The sequence below is a fragment of the Salvelinus namaycush genome, chromosome 2, assembly GCF_016432855.1.
Source record: "Salvelinus namaycush isolate Seneca chromosome 2, SaNama_1.0, whole genome shotgun sequence".
In the NCBI taxonomy this organism is placed as follows: domain Eukaryota; kingdom Metazoa; phylum Chordata; class Actinopteri; order Salmoniformes; family Salmonidae; genus Salvelinus; species Salvelinus namaycush.
The window spans coordinates 72,057,229-72,084,380 of record NC_052308.1 but is presented as its reverse complement, the minus strand read 5'-3'; the positions used below and the strand labels follow the sequence as shown (position 1 = coordinate 72,084,380).

The 27,152-nt window shown below is 49.5% G+C and overlaps 2 protein-coding genes across 7 annotated transcripts in view; both read right to left on the bottom strand.

The window, feature by feature from the left end:
• The window catches only part of dcaf15 (DDB1 and CUL4 associated factor 15), a 32,226-nt gene extending 24,241 nt beyond the window's left edge, over positions 1-7,985 (bottom strand). Inside the window, exons 1-7 of one of the 2 annotated variants that reach the window (XM_038960748.1) lie at positions 7,890-7,985; positions 6,908-7,005; positions 3,158-3,296; positions 2,525-2,631; positions 2,211-2,353; positions 1,052-1,213; positions 99-704 (exon numbers count right to left, since the gene is read on the bottom strand). In XM_038960748.1, the coding sequence (XP_038816676.1) occupies positions 99-704; positions 1,052-1,213; positions 2,211-2,353; positions 2,525-2,631; positions 3,158-3,296; positions 6,908-7,005; positions 7,890-7,982 (1,348 nt within the window). In that variant the 5' untranslated portion in view covers positions 7,983-7,985. The remainder of the gene's footprint in view (positions 1-98; positions 705-1,051; positions 1,214-2,210; positions 2,354-2,524; positions 2,632-3,157; positions 3,297-6,907; positions 7,006-7,889) is intronic. The other variant, XM_038960756.1, reaches the window with a different exon arrangement.
• A 276-nt stretch (positions 7,986-8,261) lies between these two features.
• LOC120017742 (KH-type splicing regulatory protein) lies at positions 8,262-26,381 on the bottom strand. 5 transcript variants are annotated; one of them, XM_038960702.1, is made up of 20 exons: positions 26,116-26,381; positions 24,796-24,898; positions 24,583-24,642; positions 24,449-24,485; positions 24,251-24,309; positions 24,076-24,159; positions 23,513-23,570; positions 22,784-22,955; positions 21,372-21,470; positions 20,646-20,774; positions 19,916-20,018; positions 19,747-19,752; positions 19,366-19,371; positions 18,747-18,871; positions 16,140-16,445; positions 15,930-16,045; positions 14,457-14,551; positions 14,076-14,285; positions 13,452-13,627; positions 8,262-9,350 (listed from the first exon to the last, which is right to left on the bottom strand). In XM_038960702.1, exons 1-20 carry the CDS (start codon positions 26,200-26,202, stop codon positions 9,342-9,344), a joined length of 2,040 nt encoding a protein of 679 aa, XP_038816630.1. In that variant the 5' UTR covers positions 26,203-26,381; the 3' UTR covers positions 8,262-9,341. The 5 variants fall into 5 exon arrangements, with proteins under 5 accessions (XP_038816630.1, XP_038816648.1, XP_038816639.1 ...); XM_038960720.1 differs by having other exon boundaries at positions 24,088-24,159; positions 26,116-26,379; XM_038960711.1 differs by lacking the exon at positions 19,366-19,371 and having other exon boundaries at positions 26,116-26,377.
• Positions 26,382-27,152: the final 771 nt, after the last annotated feature.

The window sequence follows — 27,152 nt, the reverse complement described above, 5'->3', positions numbered from 1 at the left end:
AGAAAAAGAGGGAGGGGTTTCAGCTTCCTATTTACATGACCAAGCACATTGTGAGTTACATGTGAAAACATTTATTCTACAGTGTGTCTGTGTCTCACCTCCTGCATCCTGCTCTGGCGCCCCCGGCTGTGGCATGCGGTACTGCAAGCGGGTGTAATTGACATATCCCGGCTCGCTGCAGCCTACTTCCTGAGAAGAATGAGGAGTGGGGGGGGACGAGGAGGAGGAGGAGGCAGGAGACATCACCGCACTACACTGAATAGAGTCCTCCTGCAAAGGTCGCAACAAACTTTGGTTCCCAGCTGAAGTGGAAGTCTGTGGTGCGCTAGTCAGTTGATCCGTTTGTGTGTCTTCCCTCTGTTCTCTATCCCTCTCCACGCTCACCCCTTCTCTCTCAGTCACGACGGCCTCCTCTCCTACTTCGCTTCCCTCCGTTTTCCCTCTCCTCTCGCCTCCCTCGTTTTCCCTCCCTCCTCCCTGGGCACGTCTGAAGAGGTCGGCGGCGAACTCTCGCGCCCGGGCGGCAGCTTGTGATTGGCTAGGGGAAAGAGGGGCGGGGCTTGGTTTGGCGGTTAGCGGGCGGCTGTCGGGAGACCCGTGAGAGGAAGAGGATGAAGAGGGCGATGGAGTGGATTGATGTTCTGAGGTGGGTGCTGTGGCTCTCTTTCTGAACAAGATCTGAGAGGAATGACCCTGCTCACCTGCTGACAACACAGGAGACGAGACTTAGTAACATCCCACAGGAGACGAGACTTAGTAACATCCCACAGGAGACGAGACTTAGTAACATCCCACAGGAGACGAGACTTAGTAACATCCCACAGGAGACGAGACTTAGTAACATCCCACAGGAGACGAGACTTAGTAACATCCCACAGGAGACGAGACTTAGTAACATCCCACAGGAGACGGGAGATAGTCATATCATCAAAGGAGAAACAAGAAAGAGAGGGAAAATGAACGAGACAGAAAGAGAGAAGGGGTAGAGAGAAATTGAACTGAACCAGAAAGATGAAGTGTGTGTTCAATGTGTGTTTGTGATGTCTCCTACCTGGACAGAGGGACACAGAGCAGGCCACCAGGGAATAGGAGGTGTTGAGGAAGATCACCTGGTCTTTCTTCAACTGGAAGGCAGGCTGGAAGGTAGGGAAGGGATAGACCACCTGGTACCGACTGTTCAACATATAGCCATGTTCCAGACACTCTCCACTACCTAGAGAGAGAGAGAGAGAGAGACTGTTCAACATATAGCCATGTTCCAGACACTCTCCACTACCTAGAGAGACTGTTCAACATATAACCTGAGAGTGTGTGTGTACCTGTGGTATAGTAGAGGTGTGGGACAGCACTGTGAGCAGGGTCTGAGAGTGTGTGTGTACCTGTGGTATAGTAGAGGTGTGGGACAGCACTGTGAGTAGGATCTGAGAGTGTGTGTGTACCTGTGGTATAGTAGAGGTGTGGGACAGCACTGTGAGCAGGGTCTGAGAGTGTGTGTGTACCTGTGGTATAGTAGAGGTGTGGGACAGCACTGTGAGCAGGGTCTGAGAGTGTGTGTGTGTACCTGTGGTATAGTAGAGGTGTGGGACAGCACTGTGAGTAGGATCTGAGAGTGTGTGTGTACCTGTGGTATAGTAGAGGTGTGGGACAGCACTGTGAGCAGGGTCTGAGAGTGTGTGTGTGTACCTGTGGTATAGTAGAGGTGTGGGACAGCACTGTGAGCAGGGTCTGAGAGTGTGTGTGTGTGTGTGTACCTGTGGTATAGTAAAGGTGTGGGACAGCACTGTGAGTAGGATCTGAGAGTGTGTGTGTGTGTGTACCTGTGGTATAGTAAAGGTGTGGGACAGCACTGTGAGCAGGGTCTGAGAGTGTGTGTGTGTACCTGTGGTATAGTAGAGGTGTGGGACAGCAATGTGAGCAGGGTCTGAGAGTGTGTGTGTGTGTGTACCTGTGGTATAGTAAAGGTGTGGGACAGCACTGTGAGCAGGGTCTGAGAGTGTGTGTGTGTACCTGTGGTATGGTAGAGGTGTGGGACAGCACTGTGAGCAGGGTCTGAGAGTGTATGTGTGTGTACCTGTGGTTTGGTAGAGGTGTGGGACAGCACTGTGAGCAGGGTCTGAGAGTGTATGTGTGTGTGTGTACCTGTGCGTATGGTCGAGGTGTTTGTAGGACAGCACTGTGAGCAGGGTCTGAGTGTGTGTGTGTGTGTGTACCTGTGTGTATGGTAGAGGTGTTTGTAGGGCAGCACTGAGAGCAGGGTCTGGGAGGAGGCATGGAGGCGATGGTGATGTAGATATCTCTGTTGTTCTCATCACTCATCATCAGATTCATCAACACTGAGCTGGAGCTACGAGTACTGACAGAGAGAAAGAGAGAAGAGTATGGTGAAGGGAGGGTAGAGTGTAGGGGTGTGGGAGGGAAAAAAGGAGGGAGGGAGAGAAAGAGAGAACATACAGAAATGTCCAGTCACTGATCTGATCACAGACATCTCTACAAAGACCAAATGTACGCTGGCTTGATGTCTTACTTGAAGCCAAAGATGACGATCTTGGAGTGGTCGTTGGGCCACTCACACACTGTCAGGTAGAGATCACTGTAGATGTCCTCACCTGTAAACAGACGCACATGGTGCACCTGAGGGAGATGGAGAGAGAGGGATGGAGAGGAGAGAGAGAGGAGGATGGAGAGGAGAGAGAGAGAGGAGGATGGAGAGAGGAGGGGGATGGAGCGAGGAGGGGGATGGAGAGAGAGAAGAGAGATGAAGAGATGATAAGTAAAAAAATATAAAAAAAAGGCAAAATGGGACAACAGAATGATGAAAGAGAGGGATGAAATCATCTCCATCTCCTCACCATTGTAGCTAGTGTAACTGTTGACAGGCCAATCAGCAACACATCATCCACCTCATTACTGCTATACGGACGGCACTGGAGACCACTTCCTGGTTGGTTTAAGCTACAGTCAGTCCATGTCCTGTAGTAGGTCTGTTCTACTGGCCCAAATCTCTTTAGGCCATACGGACGGCACTGGAGACCACTTCCTGGTTGGTTTAGGCTACATACAGTCAGTCCATGTACTGTAGTAGGTCTGTTCTGCTGGTCCACATCTCTTTAGGCCATACGGACGGCACTGGAGATGGTTCCCAGTCGGTCCAACCTACCTGTTTGAGTCTGCTGTGTAGGTTGAACTCCCACCAGTAGAGGTGATAGGTGTAGAAGGAGAAGTCATCGTCCTCTCCACAGTCACTGGTGTAGGACAGCACGTAACGACCACACTTAGTGAACCCCAGGAAGATGTGTCTGGAACAAGAGAGAGGGAGGTGTGTGAGAGAGAGGGAGGGGTGTGAGAGAGGGAGCGGTGTGAGAGTGGGGACACAAGGTGTGTGTGGAGATGAGGATTTAATTGACTAGTTCAGTTGGCTCAATGTTGCTCAACATTTCTCTGGTTAGCTAATGGAGAATCCCATCCAGATGGCAAGACACTTAACGCTAAAAATAGTTGTTCCACCACACTTTCTCCCTCACCTCAAACTTTCCAAATGCCAGTTGTTTTTCAGTTACAGTTCATGAAGTACGCTTCATCACCTTCTCACTCCCGTCTCCGTGGTCAGGCTTCTCACCTAACGTTACCTCTTCACCCCCGTCTCCGTGGCCAGGCTTCTCACCTAACGTTACCTCTTCACCCCCGTCTCCGTGGCTTCTCACCTAACGTTACCTCTTCACCCCCGTCTCTGTGGCCAGGCTTCTCACCTAACGTTACCTCTTCACCCCCGTCTCCGTGGCTTCTCACCTAACGTTACCTCTTCACCCCCGTCTCTGTGGTCAGGCTTCTCACCTAACGTTACCTCTTCACCCCCGTCTCCGTGGTCAGGCTTCTCACCTAACGTTACCTCTTCACCCCCGTCTCTGTGGCCAGGCTTCTCACCTAACGTTACCTCTTCACCCCCGTCTCTGTGGCCAGGCTTCTCACCTAACGTTACCTCTTCACCCCCGTCTCTGTGGCCAGGCTTCTCACCTAACGTTACCTCTTCACCCCCGTCTCTGTGGTCAGGCTTCTCACCTAACGTTACCTCTTCACCCCCGTCTCTGTGGCCAGGCTTCTCACCTAACGTTACCTCTTCACCCCCGTCTCTGTGGCCAGGCTTCTCACCTAACGTTACCTCTTCACCCCCGTCTCCGTGGTCAGGCTTCTCACCTAACGTTACCTCTTCGTTATGGTTCAAGGGACGCGCTGCTGTAAGTTAACTGGCAAACTGCCATTCCACTCTCCGCTCTTTCCAGAGCGCGCGCTGATGCTGTAACTAGCAAATTGGTTGTCTCTTCTCTCTTCAGTCGCGTGCTGCATTCTGTTATGTGAACTATTGGCTGAGCATTGCATACAGCCAGTAATGATCCAAAGCCCCCCCCCCTCACGTTTCTCATCGGATTTAAACGAATCACATAGGTCACCTATTTTGGAATCAAAATGGCAAATTTCGCCGAAAGGTGACTAGTTTGCATCCCTGGTGTGTGTGTATGGAGATGAGGAGTGTGTGTGAGAGTGGACACAAGGTGTGTGTGGAGATGAGGAGTGTGTGTTTTCCCCCCTTACTAGCTCTGACTTTGATGACACACACACACTACCATTCAAAAGTTTGGGGTCATCTTTTTTGAAAGAAAATCTAATGTTTTGTCCATTAAAATAACATCAAATTGATCAGAAATACCGTGTAGGCATTGTTAATGTTGTAAATGACTGTTGTAGCTGGAAACGGCAGATTTTTTATGGAATATCTACATAGGCGTACAGAGACCCATTATCAGCAACCATCACTCCTGTGTTCCAATGGCACATTGTGTTAGCTAATCCAAGTTTATCATTTTAAAAGGCTTATTGATCATTAAAAAACCCCTTTGCAATTATGTTAGCACAGCTGAAAACTGTTGTCCTGATTAAAGAAGCAATAAAACTGGCCTTCTTTAGACTAGTTGAGTATCTGGAGCATCAGAATGTGGGTTCGATTACAGGCTCAAAATGGCTAGAAACAAAGAACTTTCTTCTGAAACTCGTCAGTCTATTCTTATTCTGAGAAATTAAGGCTATTCGATGCGAGAAATTGCCAAGAAACTGAAAATCTCGTACAACGCTGTGTACTACTCTCTTCACAGAACAGCGCAAACTGGCTCTAACCAGAATAGAAAGAGGAGTGGGAGGTCCGGTGCACAACTGAGCAAGAGGACAAGTACATTAGAGTGTCTAGTTTGAGAAACAGACGCCTCACAAGTCCTCAACTGGCAGCTTCATTAAAAGTACCAGCAAAACACCAGTCTCAAAGTCAACAGTGAAGAGGAGACTCCAGGATGCTGGCCTTCTAGGCATAAATGCATAAGTGACCACAAACTTTTGAACGGTAGTGTATATACATATACACACACAGTAACAGTCAAAAGTTTGGACACCTACTCATTCAAGGGTTTTTCTTTATTTTTTACTATTTTCTACATTGTAGAATAATAGTGAAGACATCAAAGCTATGAAATAACACATATGGAATAATGTAGTAACCAAAATTAACAGATGTACCTTGTTAAAAGTTATTTTGTGGAATTTCTTTCCTTCTTAATGCGTTTGAGCCAATCAGTTGTGTTGTGACAAGGTATGGGAGGTATACAGAAGATAGCCCTATTTGGTAAAATAACAAGTCCATATTATGGCAAGAACAGCTCAAATAAGCAAAGAGAAACAACAGTTCTTCATTACTTTAAGACATGAAGGTCAGTCAATCCAGAAAAATAAGAACTTGAACATTTCTTCAAGTGCAGTCACAAAAACCATCAAGCACTATGATGAAACTGGTTCTCATGAGGACCACCACAGGAATGGAAGACCCAGAATTACCTCTGATGCAGAGAATAAGTTCAATAGAGAGTTACCAGCCTCAGAAATTGCAGTCCAAATAAATGCTTCACAGAGTTCAAGTAACAGACACATCTCAACATCAACTGTTCAGAGGAGACTGCATGAATCAAACCTTCATGGTCGAATTGCTGCAAAGAAAACACTACTAAAGGACACCAATAAGAAGAAGAGACTTGCTTGTGCCAAGAAACACGAGTAATGTACATTAGACCGGTGGAAATCTGTCCTTTGGTCTGATGAGTCTAAATTTGAGATTTTTGGTTACAATCGCCGTGTCGGGTGAGGTGAACGGATGTTCTCCATATGTGTGGTTCCCACTGTGAAACATAGAGGTGGTGGTGTGATGGTGCTTTGCTGGTGACACTGTGTGATTTATTTAGAATTCAAGGCACACTTAACTAGCAGGGCTACCACAGCATTCTGCAGATATACATTATCCCATCTGGTTTGCACTTAGTGGGACTATTATTTGTTCTTCAACAGGACAATGACCCAAAACACACCTCCAGCCTGTGTAAGGGCTATTTGACCAAGAAGGAAAATGATGGAGTGCTGCATCAGATGACCTGGCCTCCACAATCACCCAACCTCAACCCAATTGAGATGGTTTGGGATGAGTTGGATGGCAGAGCGAAGGAAAAGCATCCAACAAGTGCTAAGCATATGTGGGAACTCCTTCAAGACTGTTGGGAAAGCATTCCAGGTGACTACCTCATGAAGCTGGTTGAGAGAATGCCAAGAGTGTGCAAAGCTGTCACCAAGCAAAAGGTGGCTACTTTGACGAATCTCAAATATTTGTTTTTCACTTTTTTGGTTAGTACATGATTCCATATGTCATTTCATAGTTTTGATGTCTTCACTATTATACAATGTAGAAAACAGTCAAAATAAAAACGGTATATACACAGTACCTGTGAAAAGTTAGGACACACCTACTCATTCAAGGGTTTTTGTCATGTTCACTATTTTCTACATTGTAGAAAGACATACTCACTCTTTCACAAACACTCACCCTGCTCTGAGGAACTCCTCGCTGACTATGTTCTTCAGGGGAACACAGACACGCGGTGGTAGTTTCCTGAACAAGCGCTGAGAATACTGGCCCGACAACTATAGGAGAGAGGACGTGGAAAGTTAGTGAAAAGTGGTCAACGTACCCAATAAAGAACCTCCATTGAAACAGCTTGTTAGTCCAGGGGGTCGTATGTAAAACCATCTCAGAGTAGTTGAGCAGATTTAGGATCAGTTTTGCCTTTCAGATTACGAGTAAGATTACTTGGACAGGAGGTACCTCAGATCCTAGATCAGCACCAACTCTGAGATGCTTGATACCTACAGCACTCGGACGAGGCTTGGTCTGAGTCCAGGAAACCAGTCTTGACCACTCTACTACCTACACACCCACCAGTGTTCTTTCATCCAGGTCTCTAGGGTGTACACTGCATGGTTTTGTTTTAAATCAACATTAACACCTGATTTAACTAGCTGATCAGCATCACCTTTAACGTTAGCTGAAACAAAAGGCCAGCAGTCCCCAAGACCAGAATTGAAAAACATTGCAACAGAGGCATGCCGTGCATAGTGATCTGAAATGGCCAGCGGCGACTACAAATGCAAAACTAGTCAATTGGCTTGTTGCGTTAGTGAAGGCGAAATAAACAGTTAACGTGCGCTAGCTGGCTTACTGCTCGGTTCAACAAACGTTAACTAGCCAAGTGGCTTGGGATAGACGGTTAACTAGCTAGCAACATTCCCTCACACAATACAGCAACCAGTCTGTTAACTTAGTTATCATGGATTGTAGCTAGGTTTTGGCCAAAGGTGGTTTGCTAACGAGTCAGCCTGCTAGCTAACGTACAGCAAGTTGGTGCTTAGAAACGCGTTAACTAGCTAGCATCCGCAGGGTCTTGCACTATCGAGACATTGAACCTGCGACTTCTCATTATTCGTCAAAGCCATGCTTGTGCCATTATCTTGTCAAGTTCGTTGCATACCTTTCCACGGTTCAGAAGCTTGACGACATGTTCTTTGTGTTTTCTCTGCGTTTGTTTGTTACCGTCCTTTTCGGTTTTCGAGCTGGGCGCCATTTTCCGCCGTAGTGTTCACTACGCCCTGCCTACCATCTCGACCCATGGCCTTCCCATTGGTTCTCGATCATCGTGGGAGCAGTCCGATTGGAATATATGAACGTAAAACAAATCTCTCGGCATGTGATTGGTTACAGGGTGAACAATATGATTGTTTTTGTCACAAATTAAGTTTGTAGTGAACATAAGTATAGCAGTGTTCTTGCTGAAACTAATACTTTAGTCTTACCTCTGACTTGAATTTAAAACTATGTGCAACAAAACACACAATCCACCAAATATCTCAATACTTATTTTTATTGTGAAGTTTTTAAAAACAAGCAGTAAAAAGTAAAAAAAAACAAAAAAAACAGCATACAACATATAACACGACTTCTTGGAACACGAGGAAAAATAAAATAAAAGGCATCCCATCTGATGATGCAGCAATCTGATCTGAAGTCAGCAAGGGGACGGGGGGCCTTGGGGACACAAACTGTGCCAAAATAACCAACATAACAGGCAGGCACACACTGTAGCAAGCATCCTTAGAAACAGGCGCTTGTACACACAGTCAGTCACACACAAACCCAGGCCAACCCTTTAGTTACTGAAAAATATGAACTAAGTAAAATTATAAGTGGGGGGGGGGGGGGGGGGGGGATGCTGCTACATCATCAACACAGGGAATGTTTTAACTGAACTAGACGTTAATTAAAAATGAAAATAAGCCTAAAAAGCAAAAAAATATCCTTTTGCTTGCAAAAAAACTCGTTTTTACAAACTGATGCTGAATATTAGTAGTTATACTCCAAAGTACTGCTAGACGACAGTTTATTCCTCAGGAAAAACAAACAAATGAGAGAAGTGCGAGTCCATGTATTTTACAGATGGGTATTAGCTAGGCCTATGAGCCGGAGCTCTTTACTATCTTCCTTTCTTCCCCTTCACCTCCTCAGACACTAGGGGTTGGGATGCAGGGTGAGGACAGGCAGATACTGTAGGGGTGCAGGGTGAGGACAGGGGAACATAAAGGAAAAACAACCCTACCAAGTTGTTCAATCATTTCATCAGCAAAAATCGTAGAATTTGTTATTTTTCAGTTTTTGTAAAAAAGAAAGAAAAAAAAAACAAGGGGAATTTTTAGGGGAAGGGAGAAGGGGTACTGGGATAAGAGGGAGGGGTACTGGGAGTGTATTTGAGGGAGGGAATTAAGGTTTTGCTTCCGTCAAAACTAGACATTTTTTGAATTACGACTTAAACCCAGAAGAAAACATTTAAAAAGTCCAGAGAGCTGGATGGGATGTGTCTGCTGCTGCAGTGAAGAGACAGTCCTCCCGGTCCATGCGTCTGACAGGCTGGAGACTGGCTGGATTTGGTTCACTGGGCCTGGCATAGAGAGAATGAGAGTGTAGAGAGAAGTTAAAGTAACTGTCCAGTGTTCCCAGATTTCTGTGACGTGTTGTCCTGGCTGAGGGGTGGGTGTGTGTGTGACGTGTTGTCCTGGCTGAGGGGTGGGTGTGTGTGTGTGTGACGTGTTGTCCTGGCTGAGGGGTGGGTGTGTGTGTGTGTGACGTGTTGTCCTGGCTGAGGGGTGTGTGTGTGTGTGTGTGACGTGTTGTCCTGGCTGAGGGGTGTGTGTGTGTGTGTGTGACGTGTTGTCCTGGCTGAGGGGTGTGTGTGTGTGTGTGTGACGTGTTGTCCTGGCTGAGGGGTGTGTGTGTGTGTGTGTGACGTGTTGTCCTGGCTGAGGGGTGTGTGTGTGTGACCTGTTGTCCTGGCTGAGGGGTGGGTGTGTGTGTGACCTGTTGTCCTGGCTGAGGGGTGGGTGTGTGTGTGACCTGTTGTCCTGGCTGAGGGGTGGGTGTGTGTGTGACGTGTTGTCCTGGCTGAGGGGTGGGTGTGTGTGTGACGTGTTGTCCTGGCTGAGGGGTGGGTGTGTGTGTGACGTGTTGTCCTGGCTGAGGGGTGGGTGTGTGTGTGACCTGTTGTCCTGGCTGAAGGGTGGGTGTGTGTGTGACCTGTTGTCCTGGCTGAGGGGTGGGTGTGTGTGTGACCTGTTGTCCTGGCTGAGGGGTGGGTGTGTTGTGTGTGTTACCTGTTGTCCTGGCTGAGGGGTGGGTGTGTGTGTTACCTGTTGTCCTGGCTGAGGGGTGGGTGTGTGTGTTACCTGTTGTCCTGGCTGAGGGGTGGGTGTGTGTGTGACCTGTTGTCCTGGCTGAGGGGTGGGTGTGTGTGTGACCTGTTGTCCTGGCTGAGGGGTGGGTGTGTGTGTGACCTGTTGTCCTGGCTGAGGGGTGGGTGTGTGTGTTACCTGTTGTCCTGGCTGAGGGGTGGGTGTGTGTGTGACGTGTTGTCCTGGCTGAGGGGTGGGTGTGTGTGTGACGTGTTGTCCTGGCTGAGGGGTGGGTGTGTGTGTTACCTGTTGTCCTGGCTGAAGGGTGGGTGTGTGTGTTACCTGTTGTCCTGGCTGAAGGGTGGGTGTGTGTGTTACCTGTTGTCCTGGCTGAGGGGTGGGTGTGTGTGTTACCTGTTGTCCTGGCTGAGGGGTGGGTGTGTGTGTTACCTGTTGTCCTGGCTGAAGGGTGGGTGTGTGTGTGACGTGTTGTCCTGGCTGAGGGGTGGGTGTGTGTGTTACCTGTTGTCCTGGCTGAGGGGTGGGTGTGTGTGTTACCTGTTGTCCTGGCTGAGGGGTGGGTGTGTGTGTGACGTGTTGTCCTGGCTGAGGGGTGGGTGTGTGTGTGACGTGTTGTCCTGGCTGAGGGGTGGGTGTGTGTGTTACCTGTTGTCCTGGCTGAAGGGTGGGTGTGTGTGTTACCTGTTGTCCTGGCTGAGGGGTGGGTGTGTGTGTTACCTGTTGTCCTGGCTGAGGGGTGGGTGTGTGTGTTACCTGTTGTCCTGGCTGAGGGGTGGGTGTGTGTGTTACCTGTTGTCCTGGCTGAGGGGTGGGTGTGTGTGTTACCTGTTGTCCTGGCTGAGGGGTGGGTGTGTGTGTTACCTGTTGTCCTGGCTGAGGGGTGTGTGTGTGTGTGACGTGTTGTCCTGGCTGAGGGGTGTGTGTGTGTGTGTGACCTGTTGTCCTGGCTGAGGGGTGGGTGTGTGTGTGACGTGTTGTCCTGGCTGAGGGGTGGGTGTGTGTGTGACGTGTTGTCCTGGCTGAGGGGTGGGTGTGTGTGTGACGTGTTGTCCTGGCTGAGGGGTGGGTGTGTGTGTGACGTGTTGTCCTGGCTGAGGGGTGGGTGTGTGTGTTACCTGTTGTCCTGGCTGAGGGGTGGGTGTGTGTGTGACGTGTTGTCCTGGCTGAGGGGTGGGTGTGTGTGTTACCTGTTGTCCTGGCTGAGGGGTGGGTGTGTGTGTTACGTGTTGTCCTGGCTGAGGGGTGGGTGTGTGTGTGACCTGTTGTCCTGGCTGAGGGGTGGGTGTGTGTGTGACCTGTTGTCCTGGCTGAGGGGTGGGTGTGTGTGTGACCTGTTGTCCTGGCTGAGGGGTGGGTGTGTGTGTTACCTGTTGTCCTGGCTGAGGGGTGGGTGTGTGTGTTACCTGTTGTCCTGGCTGAGGGGTGGGTGTGTGTGTGACGTGTTGTCCTGGCTGAGGGGTGGGTGTGTGTGTGACGTGTTGTCCTGGCTGAGGGGTGGGTGTGTGTGTGACGTGTTGTCCTGGCTGAGGGGTGGGTGTGTGTGTTACCTGTTGTCCTGGCTGAAGGGTGGGTGTGTGTGTGACGTGTTGTCCTGGCTGAGGGGTGGGTGTGTGTGTGACCTGTTGTCCTGGCTGAGGGGTGGGTGTGTGTGTTACCTGTTGTCCTGGCTGAGGGGTGGGTGTGTGTGTTACCTGTTGTCCTGGCTGAGGGGTGGGTGTGTGTGTTACCTGTTGTCCTGGCTGAGGGGTGGGTGTGTGTGTGACGTGTTGTCCTGGCTGAGGGGTGGGTGTGTGTGTGACGTGTTGTCCTGGCTGAGGGGTGGGTGTGTGTGTTACCTGTTGTCCTGGCTGAGGGGTGGGTGTGTGTGTGACGTGTTGTCCTGGCTGAAGGGTGGGTGTGTGTGTTACCTGTTATCCTGGCTGAGGGGTGGGTGTGTGTGTGACGTGTTGTCCTGGCTGAAGGGTGGGTGTGTGTGTTACCTGTTGTCCTGGCTGAGGGGTGGGTGTGTGTGTGACATGTTGTCCTGGCTGAAGGGTGGGTGTGTGTGTTACCTGTTGTCCTGGCTGAGGGGTGGGTGTGTGTGTGTGACGTGTTGTCCTGGCTGAGGGGTGGGTGTGTGTGTTACCTGTTGTCCTGGCTGAGGGGTGGGTGTGTGTGTGACGTGTTGTCCTGGCTGAGGGGTGGGTGTGTGTGTTACCTGTTGTCCTGGCTGAGGGGTGGGTGTGTGTGTTACCTGTTGTCCTGGCTGAGGGGTGGGTGTGTGTGTGACGTGTTGTCCTGGCTGAGGGGTGGGTGTGTGTGTGACGTGTTGTCCTGGCTGAGGGGTGGGTGTGTGTGTTACCTGTTGTCCTGGCTGAGGGGTGGGTGTGTGTGTGACGTGTTGTCCTGGCTGAAGGGTGGGTGTGTGTGTTACCTGTTGTCCTGGCTGAGGGGTGGGTGTGTGTGTGACGTGTTGTCCTGGCTGAAGGGTGGGTGTGTGTGTTACCTGTTGTCCTGGCTGAGGGGTGGGTGTGTGTGTGACGTGTTGTCCTGGCTGAAGGGTGGGTGTGTGTGTTACCTGTTGTCCTGGCTGAGGGGTGGGTGTGTGTGTGTGACGTGTTGTCCTGGCTGAGGGGTGGGTGTGTGTGTTACCTGTTGTCCTGGCTGAGGGGTGGGTGTGTGTGTGACGTGTTGTCCTGGCTGAGGGGTGGGTGTGTGTGTTACCTGTTGTCCTGGCTGAGGGGTGGGTGTGTGTGTTACCTGTTGTCCTTGCTGAGGGGTGGGTGTGTGTGTTACCTGTTGTCCTGGCTGAGGGGTGGGTGTGTGTGTTACCTGTTGTCCTGGCTGAGGGGTGGGTGTGTGTGTTACCTGTTGTCCTGGCTGAGGGGTGGGTGTGTGTGTTACCTGTTGTCCTGGCTGAGGGGTGGGTGTGTGTGTTACCTGTTGTCCTGGCTGAGGGGTGGGTGTGTGTGTGACGTGTTGTCCTGGCTGAGGGGTGGGTGTGTGTGTGACGTGTTGTCCTGGCTGAGGGGTGGGTGTGTGTGTTACCTGTTGTCCTGGCTGAGGGGTGGGTGTGTGTGTGACGTGTTGTCCTGGCTGAAGGGTGGGTGTGTGTGTTACCTGTTGTCCTGGCTGAGGGGTGGGTGTGTGTGTGACGTGTTGTCCTGGCTGAAGGGTGGGTGTGTGTGTTACCTGTTGTCCTGGCTGAGGGGTGGGTGTGTGTGTGACGTGTTGTCCTGGCTGAGGGGTGGGTGTGTGTGTTACCTGTTGTCCTGGCTGAGGGGTGGGTGTGTGTGTGTGACGTGTTGTCCTGGCTGAGGGGTGGGTGTGTGTGTTACCTGTTGTCCTGGCTGAGGGGTGGGTGTGTGTGTTACCTGTTGTCCTTGCTGAGGGGTGGCAGCCTGTCCCGGAGCCCCTCCAGGGCCGTAGAAGGCCGCCTGCTGCCTGTAGTACTCAGCCCAGGCTGCACTGTAGTCCTGCTGTCCTCCGGCTCCTCCCCCGGCTACAGCTGCAGCCGGCGCCGCTGCAGCAGCACCTCCACCGGGCTGGGCTGAGGAGAGAGACGGAGGGAAAGTGGATCAGATTTTAAGATCAACATCTTGGACAAGAAAATAGTATTTGTTTAATCACAATTCTGCTGTATAGAAATAAATCTGACATCTTCTGGATGAAAAGTGTCCATTAAAAAGGTGGCATGTATAAGGACTCTATACAGTGTGAAGGCCTTTCAGTCCTTTTCTAGTAACACACAGGATCTCCTGAACTGTCTGGAGACGGGACAGTACTATAGGATCTTCTGGATCAAGATGGCCGGCGTTTTGCAAGCGCCGACCCAACTGTGATTATCTAGTAGTTTATTTTTACTAAATGTATCCGCTATCATTTCTTGTGTGTTTTGTTTCTAGTGATATATTGTTATTGATTATTGCACTATAGGACATGTCATTGTAAAGTCAATATAACCACGGCGATGATCATAACCATGGCGATGATCTTACCCATGCCCATCTTCTTGTAATACTCCTCCCAGGCCTTGGTGTAGTCTGGCTGGCCTCCAGGGGTCTGGGCTGCCTGGGAGGGGTCTGCCTGGACTGGGGCGGCTGCTGGGGCGTTGGGGGCCTGTCCCGGCATGGCGCCCCCTGGCTGCTGCTGGTAGTACTGCGCATAGTAGGCTGCCCACGCTGCATTGGGGTCTGCCGCTGCCTTATCTGGGAGGGGAAAGATTAGAGAAAGAGGGTTGAAAGGGAGGAAGAGGGTAAGGTATAAGAGGAAACGAGAAGGTGAAAGAGTGTTGAGGCCAGGGAAAAATTGATTGACCAGAGGGGGGAAAGTGCCTGATGGAGTTCCAGACCAGTGTATTTGAAGCCGTGTCTACTCACTGGGGTCGTGTGGCCCTCCAGGGGCCTGCCACTGCTGGAAGGTGTTGCCCCAGCCCTGAGGGGCCCCGTAACCATGACCACCTGGGGGGCCGCCACTGGAGAGAGAGTGGAGAACGATTAGACACTTCATATCTAAGTCAAACACACCAAAACGCATCACACCCATTGGCTTTAACTAACATGTGGCCTTGTTTTATTCAGAGGAAGAAACATGAATCACATACAAATTACACATGAGACAAACGGTGTTACAAATCAAACATTTTGAGCCATAAAAATCCCTCAACAGCAAAGGGGGATCAGAGCTAGACCCCTTTCTTTTATGTGCATGGATGTATAACGAACAGTAGCGATGCAAACTAGCACTAGCCTGGGACAGGGAACCTGGTCCTTCATGTCCAGTAGGTGCTATAGCACTAGCCTGGGACAGGGAACCTGGTCCTTCATGTCCAGTAGCACTAGCCTGGGACAGGGAACCTGGTCCTTCAAGTCCAGTAGCACTAGCCCGGGACAGGGAACCTGGTCCTTCATGTCCAGTAGCACTAGCCTGGGACAGGGAACCTGGTCCTTCATGTCCAGTAGGTGCTATAGCACTAGCCTGGGACAGGGAACCTGGTCCTTCATGTCTAGTAGGTGCTATAGCACTAGCCTGGGACAGGGAACCTGGTCCTTCATGTCCAGTAGGTGCTATAGCACTAGCCTGGGACAGGGTACCTGGTCCTTCATGTCCAGTAGGTGCTATAGCACTAGCCTGGGACAGGGAACCTGGTCCTTCATGTCCAGTAGGTGCTATAGCACTAGCCTGGGACAGGGAACCTGGTCCTTCATGTCCAGTAGCACTAGCCTGGGACAGGGAACCTGGTCCTTCATGTCCAGTAGCACTAGCCTGGGACAGGGAACCTGGTCCTTCAAGTCCAGTAGCACTAGCCTGGGACAGGGAACCTGGTCCTTCAAGTCCAGTAGCACTAGCCTGGGACAGGGAACCTGGTCCTTCAAGTCCAGTAGCACTAGCCTGGGACAGGGAACCTGGTCCTTCATGTCCAGTAGGTGCTATAGCACTAGCCTGGGACAGGGAACCTGGTCCTTCATGTCCAGTAGGTGCTATAGCACTAGCCTGGGACAGGGAACCTGGTCCTTCATGTCCAGTAGGTGCTATAGCACTAGCCTGGGACAGGGAACCTGGTCCTTCATGTCCAGTAGGTGCTATAGCACTAGCCTGGGACAGGGAACCTGGTCCTTCATGTCCAGTAGGTGCTATAGCACTAGCCTGGGACAGGGAACCTGGTCCTTCATGTCCAGTAGGTGCTATAGCACTAGCCTGGGACAGGGAACCTGGTCCTTCATGTTCAGTAGCACTAGCCTGGGACAGGGACCCTGGTCCTTCATGTCCAGTAGGTGCTGTATCTACTGTGTGTGTGTGTGTGTGGGGGCCCTGCATTATCAAGGTTGGGGGTTGTAGGTGTGCATACTTACTGCGGGGGTCCTCCGGGGCCACCAGGCCCTGGGTTGTAAGGGTTGGGGTTGTAGGGGCCCATTGGACCAGCAGGACCAGGTCCACCAGGACCACCCCCTAGAGGACACAGAGGAGCCTAGAGGGGCAGAGGGGAAACCATTCATTCCATTTACACTTTATGTGGGACTATTAAATGATACACTGGGTGTGTTGACACGTGTCTCTCGTACCTCGATCTTGTCCTCTATGAGCTGCTTGGCATGATCTATCTGTTGAGGGGACCCCCTGATGATGAACAGTTTGAAGTTGGGGTCACCGTTGGGCGGCGGCTGACGCGAGATCTCCACGAAAGCCCCCGTCTGCTGGTTGATGGCCTTGACGTTCTCGCCACCCCGACCAATCACCAGGCCGCATTTGTGGGCGGGGATAGAGAAGGTAACCTCACCTCCCGGAGGACCGCCCCAGTTGCCCTGGCCTCGCCCCCTGCCATGGCCACCCTGAGGCATCCCCCCCGTGCCAGGTGGACCTGGAGGACCCTGGAGAAGATAGAGGGAGACACAGTTAAAGGCATCCGTGTAACAGTATAGCTTCCGTCCCTCTCCTCGCCCCTACCTGGGCTCGAACTAGGGACCCTCTGCACACATCGACAACAGCCACCCTCGAAGCATCGTTAGCCATCGCGCCACAAAAGCCGCGGCGGCAGAGCAAGGGGAACAACTACTTCAAGGTCTCAGAGCGAGTGACATCACCAATTGAAATGCTATTAACGCGCACCACCGCTAACTAACTAGCCATATCACATTGGTTACATCCGCACGCGCATAGGACCTTTTAAAGACCTTCGCTTGAAAAACACAAGGGCCAGTAGTACTATTTGTCCATTTGGAAGCTCCGTAGCTATTATACACTTCCTCAAAATAGTCTGATATAAATCTAAGCACTCAAAAAAATGTGCCATTAAAATTGACATTTACGCAGAGCAGATTTGAGTTGCATCCAACTAAGATGTTTGGTGTGGTATTTTGCAAGTGAAAAAATGTGCACGAAAACGAGTAGTCTATCGTTGAATGACAACACTTAAGTGAAGAATCTCTACTGTTGACACACGAAGGGAAGTGAAGAATCTCTACTGTTGACACACGAAGGGAAGTGAAGAATCTCTACTGTTGACACACGAAGGGAAGTGAAGAATCTCTACTGTTGACACACAAAGAAGTGAAGAATCTCTACTGTTGACACACGAAGGGAAGTGAAGAATCTCTACTGTTGACACACGAAGGGAAGTGAAGAATCTCTACTGTTGACACACGAAGGGAAGTGAAGAATCTCTACTGTTGACACACGAAGGGAAGTGAAGAATCTCTACTGTTGACACACGAAGGGAAGTGAAGAATCTCTACTGTTGACACACGAAGGGAAGTGAAGAATCTCTACTGTTGACACACAAAGGGAAGTGAAGAATCTCTACTGTTGACACACGAAGGGAAGTGAAGAATCTCTACTGTTGACACACGAAGGGAAGTGAAGAATCTCTACTGTTGACACACAAAGAAGTGAAGAATCTCTACTGTTGACACACGAAGGGAAGTGAAGAATCTCTACTGTTGACACACGAAGGGAAGTGAAGAATCTCTACTGTTGACACACGAAGGGAAGTGAAGAATCTCTACTGTTGACACACGAAGGGAAGTGAAGAATCTCTACTGTTGACACACGAAGGGAAGTGAAGAATCTCTACTGTTGACACACGAAGGGAAGTGAAGAATCTCTACTGTTGACACACGAAGGGAAGTGAAGAATCTCTACTGTTGACACACGAAGGGAAGTGAAGAATCTCTACTGTTGACACACGAAGGGAAGTGAAGAATCTCTACTGTTGACTAACGAAGGGAAGTGAAGAATCTCTACTGTTGACTAATGAAGGGAAGTGAAGAATCTCTACTGTTGACTAACGAAGGGAAGTGATGTCGAACGCTGAACTTCAGCTTGCGTTGGTGCGCAAACAGCCGAAAGAAAAGAATATGATTCCGAACACCAAAATTGTCACAAAATGTCAGAATATTGCACAAACTGTTCTGAGCAGCTTCGGGTGGGAAGCATCCGACACTTAGATTGCACACAGGTGAACTTTAATTATGTGACTTCTGAAGGTAATTAGTTGCACCAGATCTTATTTAGGGGCTTCATAGCAAAGGGGGTGAATACATATGCAATCACTACTTTTCAGTTTTTAATAAGTTATTTTTTTAAATTTCACTTCAACAATTTGGACTATTTTGTGTATGTCCATTACATGAAATACAAATAAAATTCCAGGTTGTAATGCAACAAAACAGAAAAAATGCCAGGGGGGGGGTGAATACTTTTGCAAGGCACTGTAGACATTTCAGTTATGTCCTTCAAGACATCTCTCCTTCTCAAGACCAGAAAATCTCCTGTCCATACCCCTGCACCATCTTATATTTAACTCGGTGTCCCCCCCTGCCATCTAGTACCACTTCCCTTCACAAGTACCCCCTGCAGCCTCCCATGTGTAACCCCTTTGACCCCCCGCAGCCTCCCATGTGTACCCCCGCAGCCTCCCATGTGTACCCCCTGCAGCCTCCCATGTGTAACCCCTTTGAACCCCCGCAGCCTCCCATGTGTAACCCCTTTGAACCCCTGCAGCCTCCCATGTGTAACCCCTTTGAACCCCTGCAGCCTCCCATGTGTAACCCCTTTGAACCCCTGCAGCCTCCCATGTGTAACCCCTTTGAACCCCTGCAGCCTCCCATGTGTAACCCCTTTGAACCCCTGCAGCCTCCCATGTGTAAGCCTGCAGTGGGTAGTGTACATACCCCCTGTCCTCCGTCCTCCCTGACTCTGATGCTCTGCAGCAGCTCGTTGATGATGGAGGCAGCGTGCTCACAGCGGTCCGGAGGGCCCATGATGTGGGCTATCTTATCAGGACCTGCACCGTCATCTAGAGAGAGAGAGAGGAGGGGAGGAGGGGGAAGGGAGAGCAGGGGTAGGGGAGGAGGGAGGCAGCGAGAGGGGAGAGAGCGATCGAAAGAACGAGAGAAAGATGGAAGGAAGCACAGATCGCGCGAAAGAAAGACAGATCGAGCGAAAGAGGGTCATCATAATGATCATCGTTTCAACCAATAGAAGGTTCCAGTCAAAATGTTTCTCTTATACGGTCCTGTACCTTCATCTGACAGAGGGGGAAGGGATTGAGGGGGAGAGAGGGGGAAGGGAGTGAGGGGGAAAAAGAAGGAGAGCGTTACCATACTGTTCACAACACTCAGCTGAAGCAGGGTCAAGACAGGAAGTTGCTACCTGGACTTGTCCCATAACAGATTGGCACCTCTAAGATGAGGTTAACTAACATGCCCTTTCTGACCCGATAGAAACACTTCAATCTGCTGTGTGTATAAGTGTGTGTGTGGTGTCTGAGTTTCATATACAGTCCTGTACCTTCATCTGACAGAGGGAGAGAGAGAGGGGGGGAGGGGACAAAGAGGGAGAGTTACCATACTGATCATAACACTCAACTGAAGCAGGGTCAAAACGGGAAGGCGCTACCTGGACTTGTCCAATAACAACAGACTGGAGTTTCCAGTTGCAAACCGTTTTCTTATAGTGGGGCCATACTGAACATGCCCCAGGTTCGCTCCACAGTCAAGTGATTGATTTAAATGTGGTACTAACACATGCCAGGAGGTCTGAGTTCAGTTTGTTTCTCCTGGACCTATGATCACGTGTAAAAACATTCCATGATAAAATACTAATGTTTCCTATGATAGAAATGATTTAAATCTGTTGTAGGTGTGGGTTTGAGTCTTATACATCATGTACCTTCATCTGACAGAGAGAGGGGGGGGAGGGAGGGAGAGAGAACAAAAAGAGGGAGAGAGTTACCATAGTGATTATAACAACTGAAGCAGGGTTTAAAGGGGAGATACAGGGGCTAGCTGAACAAGAACAGATGGCAGTTTTCCGTAGCAGGAAGTAGTGTGATCCTCACCTGGTTTGAACTGTATCCTAACTCCAGCGTCTGCCTGGATCTTCTTGATCATCTCTCCACTTCGACCAATCACAACTCCCACAGAGTGGCGGGGCACCGGCACCTGGCCAATGAAGAGACACCATAATGAGGAAAAGGCATCTGGCCAAACTGAAACACACGATACTGATGATGCAAAGATCTTCAGCAGAGTTCTAGTTGAGGGTCGTTACTAAACGGGGCTGCAACGCCACAGTCATTCTACCGACTGGAACTCTAGAACGTTTAATCATGGACTTAGAACGAGTAGAACGGGCATCCTTCTAAAACCAAACGCATAATGTACTTCCTTCTAAAACCAAACGCATAATGTACAGTCTTCAATCACACCATGAAACATTACTTACCATCCCAGTCAGACATTTCAATACATTACCTACTATGCTAGTCAGCCATTTCAAAACATTACCCACTATGCTAGTCAGCCATTTCAAAACATTACCCACTATGCTAGTCAGCCATTTCAATACATTACCCACTGTCAGACGTTCTATTTAACGTTCTAGTCCATCTAATTCTATGGGTTGAACCCCTCAAGGCTGCCTTCCCTGTGCCATGGTGTTAGGGAAGGGAACAGGTGGAGTGAACACAGAGTGAAGCACCTGGGTGAGTTTGACCTCCACAACGCTGTCAAACACAGTTCCAACTAGAATCAAGTTCAATCCATCTCATAAACAAAGATCCTACTCACATCCATGCCTCCTCCTCCGCCACCACCTCCTCCTCCTCCTCCCCCCATTTGGTTGCCAAAATTGTTTCTGTCTCCAAAGCCAGCGTGATCCCTCTCTCTCAGAATCTCATTCACCAGCTCCTTGGCTTGCTGCAGAGAGAGAGGGAAAGAGACAGATATGGATCAAGTCAGACATAACCAGCCCCATATCCAGGTACGCAGTGCGTGCAGCAGGGGGCGCGTGGTGTACGCAGTACGTGCAGCAGGGGGCGCGTGGTGTACGCAGTACGTGCAGCAGGGGCGCGTGGTGTACGCAGTACGTGCAGCAGGGGCGCGTGGTGTACGCAGTACGTGCAGCAGGGGCGCGTGGTGTACGCAGTACGTGCAGCAGGGGCGTGTGGTGTACGCAGTACGTGTGGTGTACGCAGTACGTGCAGCAGGGGCGTGTGGTGTACGCAGTACGTGCAGCAGGGGCGTGTGGTGTACGCAGTACGTGCAGCAGGGGCGTGTGGTGTACGCAGTACGTGCAGCAGGGGCGTGTGGTGTACGCAGTACGTGTGGTGTACGCAGTACGTGCAGCAGGGGCGTGTGGTGTACGCAGTATGTGCAGCAGGGGCGTGTGGTGTACGCAGTATGTGCAGCAGGGGCGTGTGGTGTACGCAGTATGTGCAGCAGGGGCGTGTGGTGTACGCAGTACGTGCAGCAGGGGCGCGTGGTGTACGCAGTACGTGCAGCAGGGGCGTTTACCTGTACTTTGTAGGGGTCTCCGATGATGCGCAGGGGTTTGTCCATGTTGGGCGGCTGGGAACCATCTTGGATGAGGATCATCTTTACTCCAGCACGCTCCTACAGGGAAGAGAGAGATATATATATATCCATCTATCTCCATCTAGCAGACATGACTTATGTATAGTGTTGGTTTCCTAGTACTTCCCTCCCATTATATTAGTAGCTGTGTTCTGATTCTTTCTCCTGTACAGATATTTGATGTACCAGTACACCCCCTGGACAGGACACCGTTTCTGTAAGGTGAGGCAGCTTGATGTACCAGTACACCCCCTGGACAGGACACCGTTTCTGTAAGGTGGGACAGCTTGATGTACCAGTACACACCCTGGACAGGACACCGTGTCTGTAAGGTGGGACAGCTTGATGTACCAGTACACCCCCTGGACAGGACACCGTTTCTGTAAGGTGGGACAGCTTGATGTACCAGTACACCCCCTGGACAGGACACCGTGTCTGTAAGGTGGGACAGCTTGATGTACCAGTACACCCCCTGGACAGGACATCGTTTTTGTAAGGTGGGTCAGCTTGATGTACCAGTACACCCCCTGGACAGGACACAGTGTCTGTAAGGTGAGGCAGCTTGATGTACCAGTACACCCCCTGGACAGGACACTGTTTCTGTAACCTGTAGTTTGATGGTCTCTCCTCCCTTGTGTGTGGTCTAACCTGTAGTTGTTTGATATTCTGTCCTCCCTTGTGTGTGGTCTAACCTGCAGTTGTTTGATGGTCTCTCCTCCCTTGTGTGTGGTCTAACCTGTAGTTGTTTGATATTCTGTCCTCCCTTGTGTGTGGTCTAACCTGTAGTTGTTTGATGGTCTCTCCTGCCTTGTGTGTAGTCTAACCTGTAGTTGTTTGATGGTCTCTCCTCCCTTGTGTGTGGTCTAACCTGCAGTTGTTTGATGGTCTCTCCTCCCTTGTGTGTGGTCTAACCTGTAGTTGTTTGATATTCTGTCCTCCCTTGTGTGTGGTCTAACCTGTAGTTGTTTGATGGTCTCTCCTCCCTTGTGTGTAGTCTAACCTGTAGTTGTTTGATGGTCTCTCCTCCCTTGTGTGTGGTCTAACCTGTAGTTGTTTGATGGTCTCTCCTCCCTTGTGTGTGGTCTAACCTGCAGTTGTTTGATGGTCTCTCCTCCCTTGTGTGTAGTCTAACCTGTAGTTGTTTGATGGTCTCTCCTCCCTTGTGTGTGGTCTAACCTGTAGTTGTTTGATGGTCTCTCCTCCCTTGTGTGTGGTCTAACCTGCAGTTGTTTGATGGTCTCTCCTCCCTTGTGTGTAGTCTAACCTGTAGTTGTTTGATGGTCTCTCCTCCCTTGTGTGTGGTCTAACCTGCAGTTGTTTGATGGTCTCTCCTCCCTTGTGTGTAGTCTAACCTGTAGTTGTTTGATGGTCTCTCCTCCCTTGCCGATGATTAGGCCGGCCTTGCCAGCTGGGATCATCATCTCCTGCATGGAGCCACTCTGCCCATTGGTCGACTCGTGGAAAGCAGAGGAAGGAGCACCCCGCCCCCGAGATACAATCTCATCCAGAAACATCTTGGCTTTCCTGAAGAGGAGGAAACGCAGAGACGGGGAGGGAAGTAGTTCGAAAGATTTGTGTCATGATCAGATATACTTCTTAACATAGCCCCTATGCCAGTGCCCAGAGGTTTGTCCAATTGAGATCAAACGACCAGGAAAAACTATCGAACCCTAAACGTGCCACACAGCTACAAGGGATACTTCCAAACGGCACCCTATTCCCTATATAGTGCACTAAATTAGACCAGAGCCCTATTCCCTATGTAGTGCACTACTTTAGACCAGAGCCCTATTCCCTATATAGTGCACTAAATTAGACCAGAGCCCTATTCCCTATGTAGTGCACTACTTTAGACCAGAGCCCTATTCCCTATGTAGTGCACTACTTTAGACCAGAGCCCTATTCCCTATGTAGTGCACTACTTTATACCAGAGCCCTATTCCCCATGTAGTGCACTACTTTATACCAGAGCCCTATTCCCCATGTAGTGCACTACTTTATACCAGAGCCCTATTCCCTATGTAGTGCACTACTTTAGACCAGAGCCCTATGGGGACACAGACTTAGTGTAAATGCCTTACGCGATGGCGTCAGGGTTTCCTGTGAGGGAGACGCTCCTCTCTGGCATGCCACCACTGTCTGAAACACAAACAACAAGTAAACATCAATAAGTACATCAACAACAAACATCTGTCTCACTGGCACACTACAAACGCATCCCAATTGGCACCCTATTAGTTACAAAGTGCACTAACAGAGCCCTATGGGCCCTGGTCAAAAGTAGTGCACGAACAGTAGTGCACTATAAAGGCATATGCTCCGGTCAAATGTAATGCTCTATTATTGACCAGGGCGCTGGCCTAGAGTAGTGCCCTTAAAGGTCATTGCTCTTGTCCAAAGTAGGGCACTATATTTGCTCACGGTCCTGGTCAAAAGCAGTGCCGTATAGTTTCACGTTTTAATGTCACGTGCACAAGGACAGCAAAATGCCTTTGTTGAGCGCTAAACCCAACGCAGTGCAATTTATCTGTCATAATAATGGCTGTCGCTCCGGTCAAAGGTAGTGCACTATATAGGGAATAGGGTGCCATCTGGGCTGCATGCTGAGATAGTAGAGGTAGTATATAAAAAGAGATGTGAGCACCTAGTTGCTCACCTGGAGCGATCTGGACCTTGCAGCCCGAGTCCTGCTGGATCTTGTTGATCTGCTCGCCCCCTCGACCAATGACTGTGGAGAAACAAGCCGTGAGGTCATTTTATCATAGTATGTGTGAACAGCTTCTCTGTGTGAGACCAAGCGATACTGTGTGTGTACTCACTGAGTCCGACCATGCCGTCTGGCACTCTGTACTCCTCTGTCATAGTGGAGGGTCTGACACTGAAGAGAAAAGAGGGAGAAAGGAGAGAAAGTAGGAATGAATGCTTAACCTTCATAACAAGCCCAAAACACCTGGGAATCAAACACTGCAAAATATACAAGACAGCCAAAAAGGGAAAAAATGGCCTTCTATTAATACCTTTGCTGAGACAGGGCAGCGAGCTGAGCTCCGATAGCTACAGGGAAGAGTAATGTATTACCAACCAATAGAAAGCAACTGATGAATGTGAGAGGATAGGCAGAGACAAGAGATTGTCTGTTCGGTATACGTACACAAAGCAGTGGCTGAGTCTCTGTCCCCTTGGGAAGACATCTTCTTGGCATCTGGTTGGTCTGATAAAACAGGAAAAACATCAACCTCAATACCACCCGAAGTAAGGCTCCAGAAACATGATCCTCTGTGTGTACATAGTGTATATGTGCTCCCCACTGTCTCGGGTTTCCTCTGTGTATTACTCCATGTGTTGCCCTCCCCTGGTCTCCTACCTCCATCCTCCAGAGAACGTTTCAGTGTTTGGAACGGGAAGCCCTCTCCTCCTCCTCCATTGTTACTTGGAGGTCCAGCATCTCCTCCGATCTTAGCTGCAATCTAGGGAACACACACAGCATGAGGTATATGGCCAAGACTTGGGTAAAACAAGTATCCCATTCAAATGCATTGTGTGAGCTCCTAAGGAGAATGAAGTTGGCCCAAGATACGTTTTTTATAATCTTCCCCGGGTTTGAAACTGGAGCTGGTAACCTGATCCTAGATCTGTAACTGCCCAAGTATATCTTCTCTACACAAACCATGTACCCTCCCGCATCCCTTTATTACACAATAGCTGGGTTGGATCCCAAACAGCACTCTATACTCCCTATAATGGACTCCTTCTGACCAGAGCACTGTGGTGCCATTTGAGAAGCAGCCCTAGTAGTTATTTTCTACGCCCGGGGTTAGTTCAGGTAGCCGCCAGACTGGGATAAGAGGATCTCGCCTGGAGATACTGGCCTAATTCGTATCACAGACATGTCCGCAGTAGCTAACGTTAACACTAGATAGAGCGTGTTTGTGTCCCACTAGCTATGCAAGTTAGCTATTCTGAAACACTGGCCGACAATTTGACTGTTTTGGAAAAGTTTGCATCGCAGGTTCCATGTGGAAACGTCTACATCATTAGCTAACGTTATTGAACTAGCTAGCTACGACCTTAAGTTTATGATAGTCTACTGACGCTAGCTAGTTACCAAACTTAAGGCTAACGCTAACTACGTTAAATGATTGATGACTAACTAGTTAACTACTCACTAAATGGTAGGTCTACCGGAATATAAATTGAGGGCTTTTTGTGATCACCAACATTAGTTAGCTTGCTATCCAGACACCTAACGGTAACGTTATTGTTTGCTAACTAGTTACGTTACGCTAGAAATCGGTGTTTTATGCTTGTTGGCTAGCTGCTAGCGTAACTAGATAGAACAAGGAAAGCATCGCCACGCACGCCGAGAACACTATTAGCTAGCCTAACCAGCTAACAGTAGCACTCAAGGTAGCGTAAACCTTGTAGTGGTACCTAACTCGAAAGTTTAACGTTAGCTAATATTAAAAACAAATCCACACATGCGTACACTAACATGATGTTCAATTCTAGGTTTTTCGCATTTTGATTTCACCCACACACCAAGCCGGTCGGTCCCATCGATTCGAGTAACCCATCGACGGCCTCGTTGCAAGCTAGCTAGTTAGCCTAGCATCGTAGCTAGCGCACACAACAGACTGGCTTGGTTCAGTGCCCCAGTCTCGCTAGATCCTTACTCCGACCTTACCTGTCTGGCTCGCTGCACGGCGTCCGCGAAAGCATCTTTTTTGCCTCCAGCGCCCGCTCCGGCCCCGGGTGAGCCGTAGTCCGACATGCTGCTTGCTCTCTTGGGGAAATACACAGACACACACGGGGGGTTTGGACAGGTAGTTAGGCCGAGCAGAGTTGCGCAGAACCGGGAAGATGAGAAAGGCGAAATGCGGGGAGGGCGCAGAAGGTGGGCATCAAACGTTCTAGCAGTCTTCCCTCCTAAAGTAACCAATCGGTGATTGCGAAGGAGGCGGTGAAGAATATAGACACAAATCTTACTGGTTTACTGACTCGAACGTAGGTCCTATTGACCAGGGCAGGGGGATTCTTGATTGACAGTTCAGCTTCGACCAATCATCCTAGGCGCTTTTTGAAGAGCCAATCGGAGTTTGAAGAATGGTCAAGTTGACCAATGTGCTTACAGAAACAACCTTTCATTATTGATTGACGTTTGTAACCATCAATACCCATTTGGGGGCAACAATTAGCTCTTTCAGTTCGTAAAACACTCACCATCAACCTTGCATGTTCTCAAAAGTCGAAACACAGATGAAAGCAACAAAGCTGAAACCTTGAGTTCGTTTTTGGTACCTTTGCTATAAATATTAGCCTGGTCCCAGATCTGTTGTTATTTTGCCTACTCCATTGTCAAGCCAAACAGCATGACAATTCCATAAGGAGTTAAATCAGACTAGCACCCAGGCTAACAACATTTAGCCATGTCATTTAAATATTAGTGACCTAGCTACTTATGTTAGCTAATAGACATACCACTGTCCAATCTAGTGTCCCAAATGGCACCCTATTCCCCATATAGTGCACACATTTTGACCAGAAGAATGGTCAAGTAGTGTACAATATAGGGGGAATGGTCTCTGGTCTAAAGTAGTGTACAATATAGGGGGAATGGTCTCTGGTCTAAAGTAGTGTACAATATAGGGGGAATGGTCTCTGGTCTAAAGTAGTGTACAATATAGGGGGAATGGTCTCTGGTCTAAAGTAGTGTACAATATA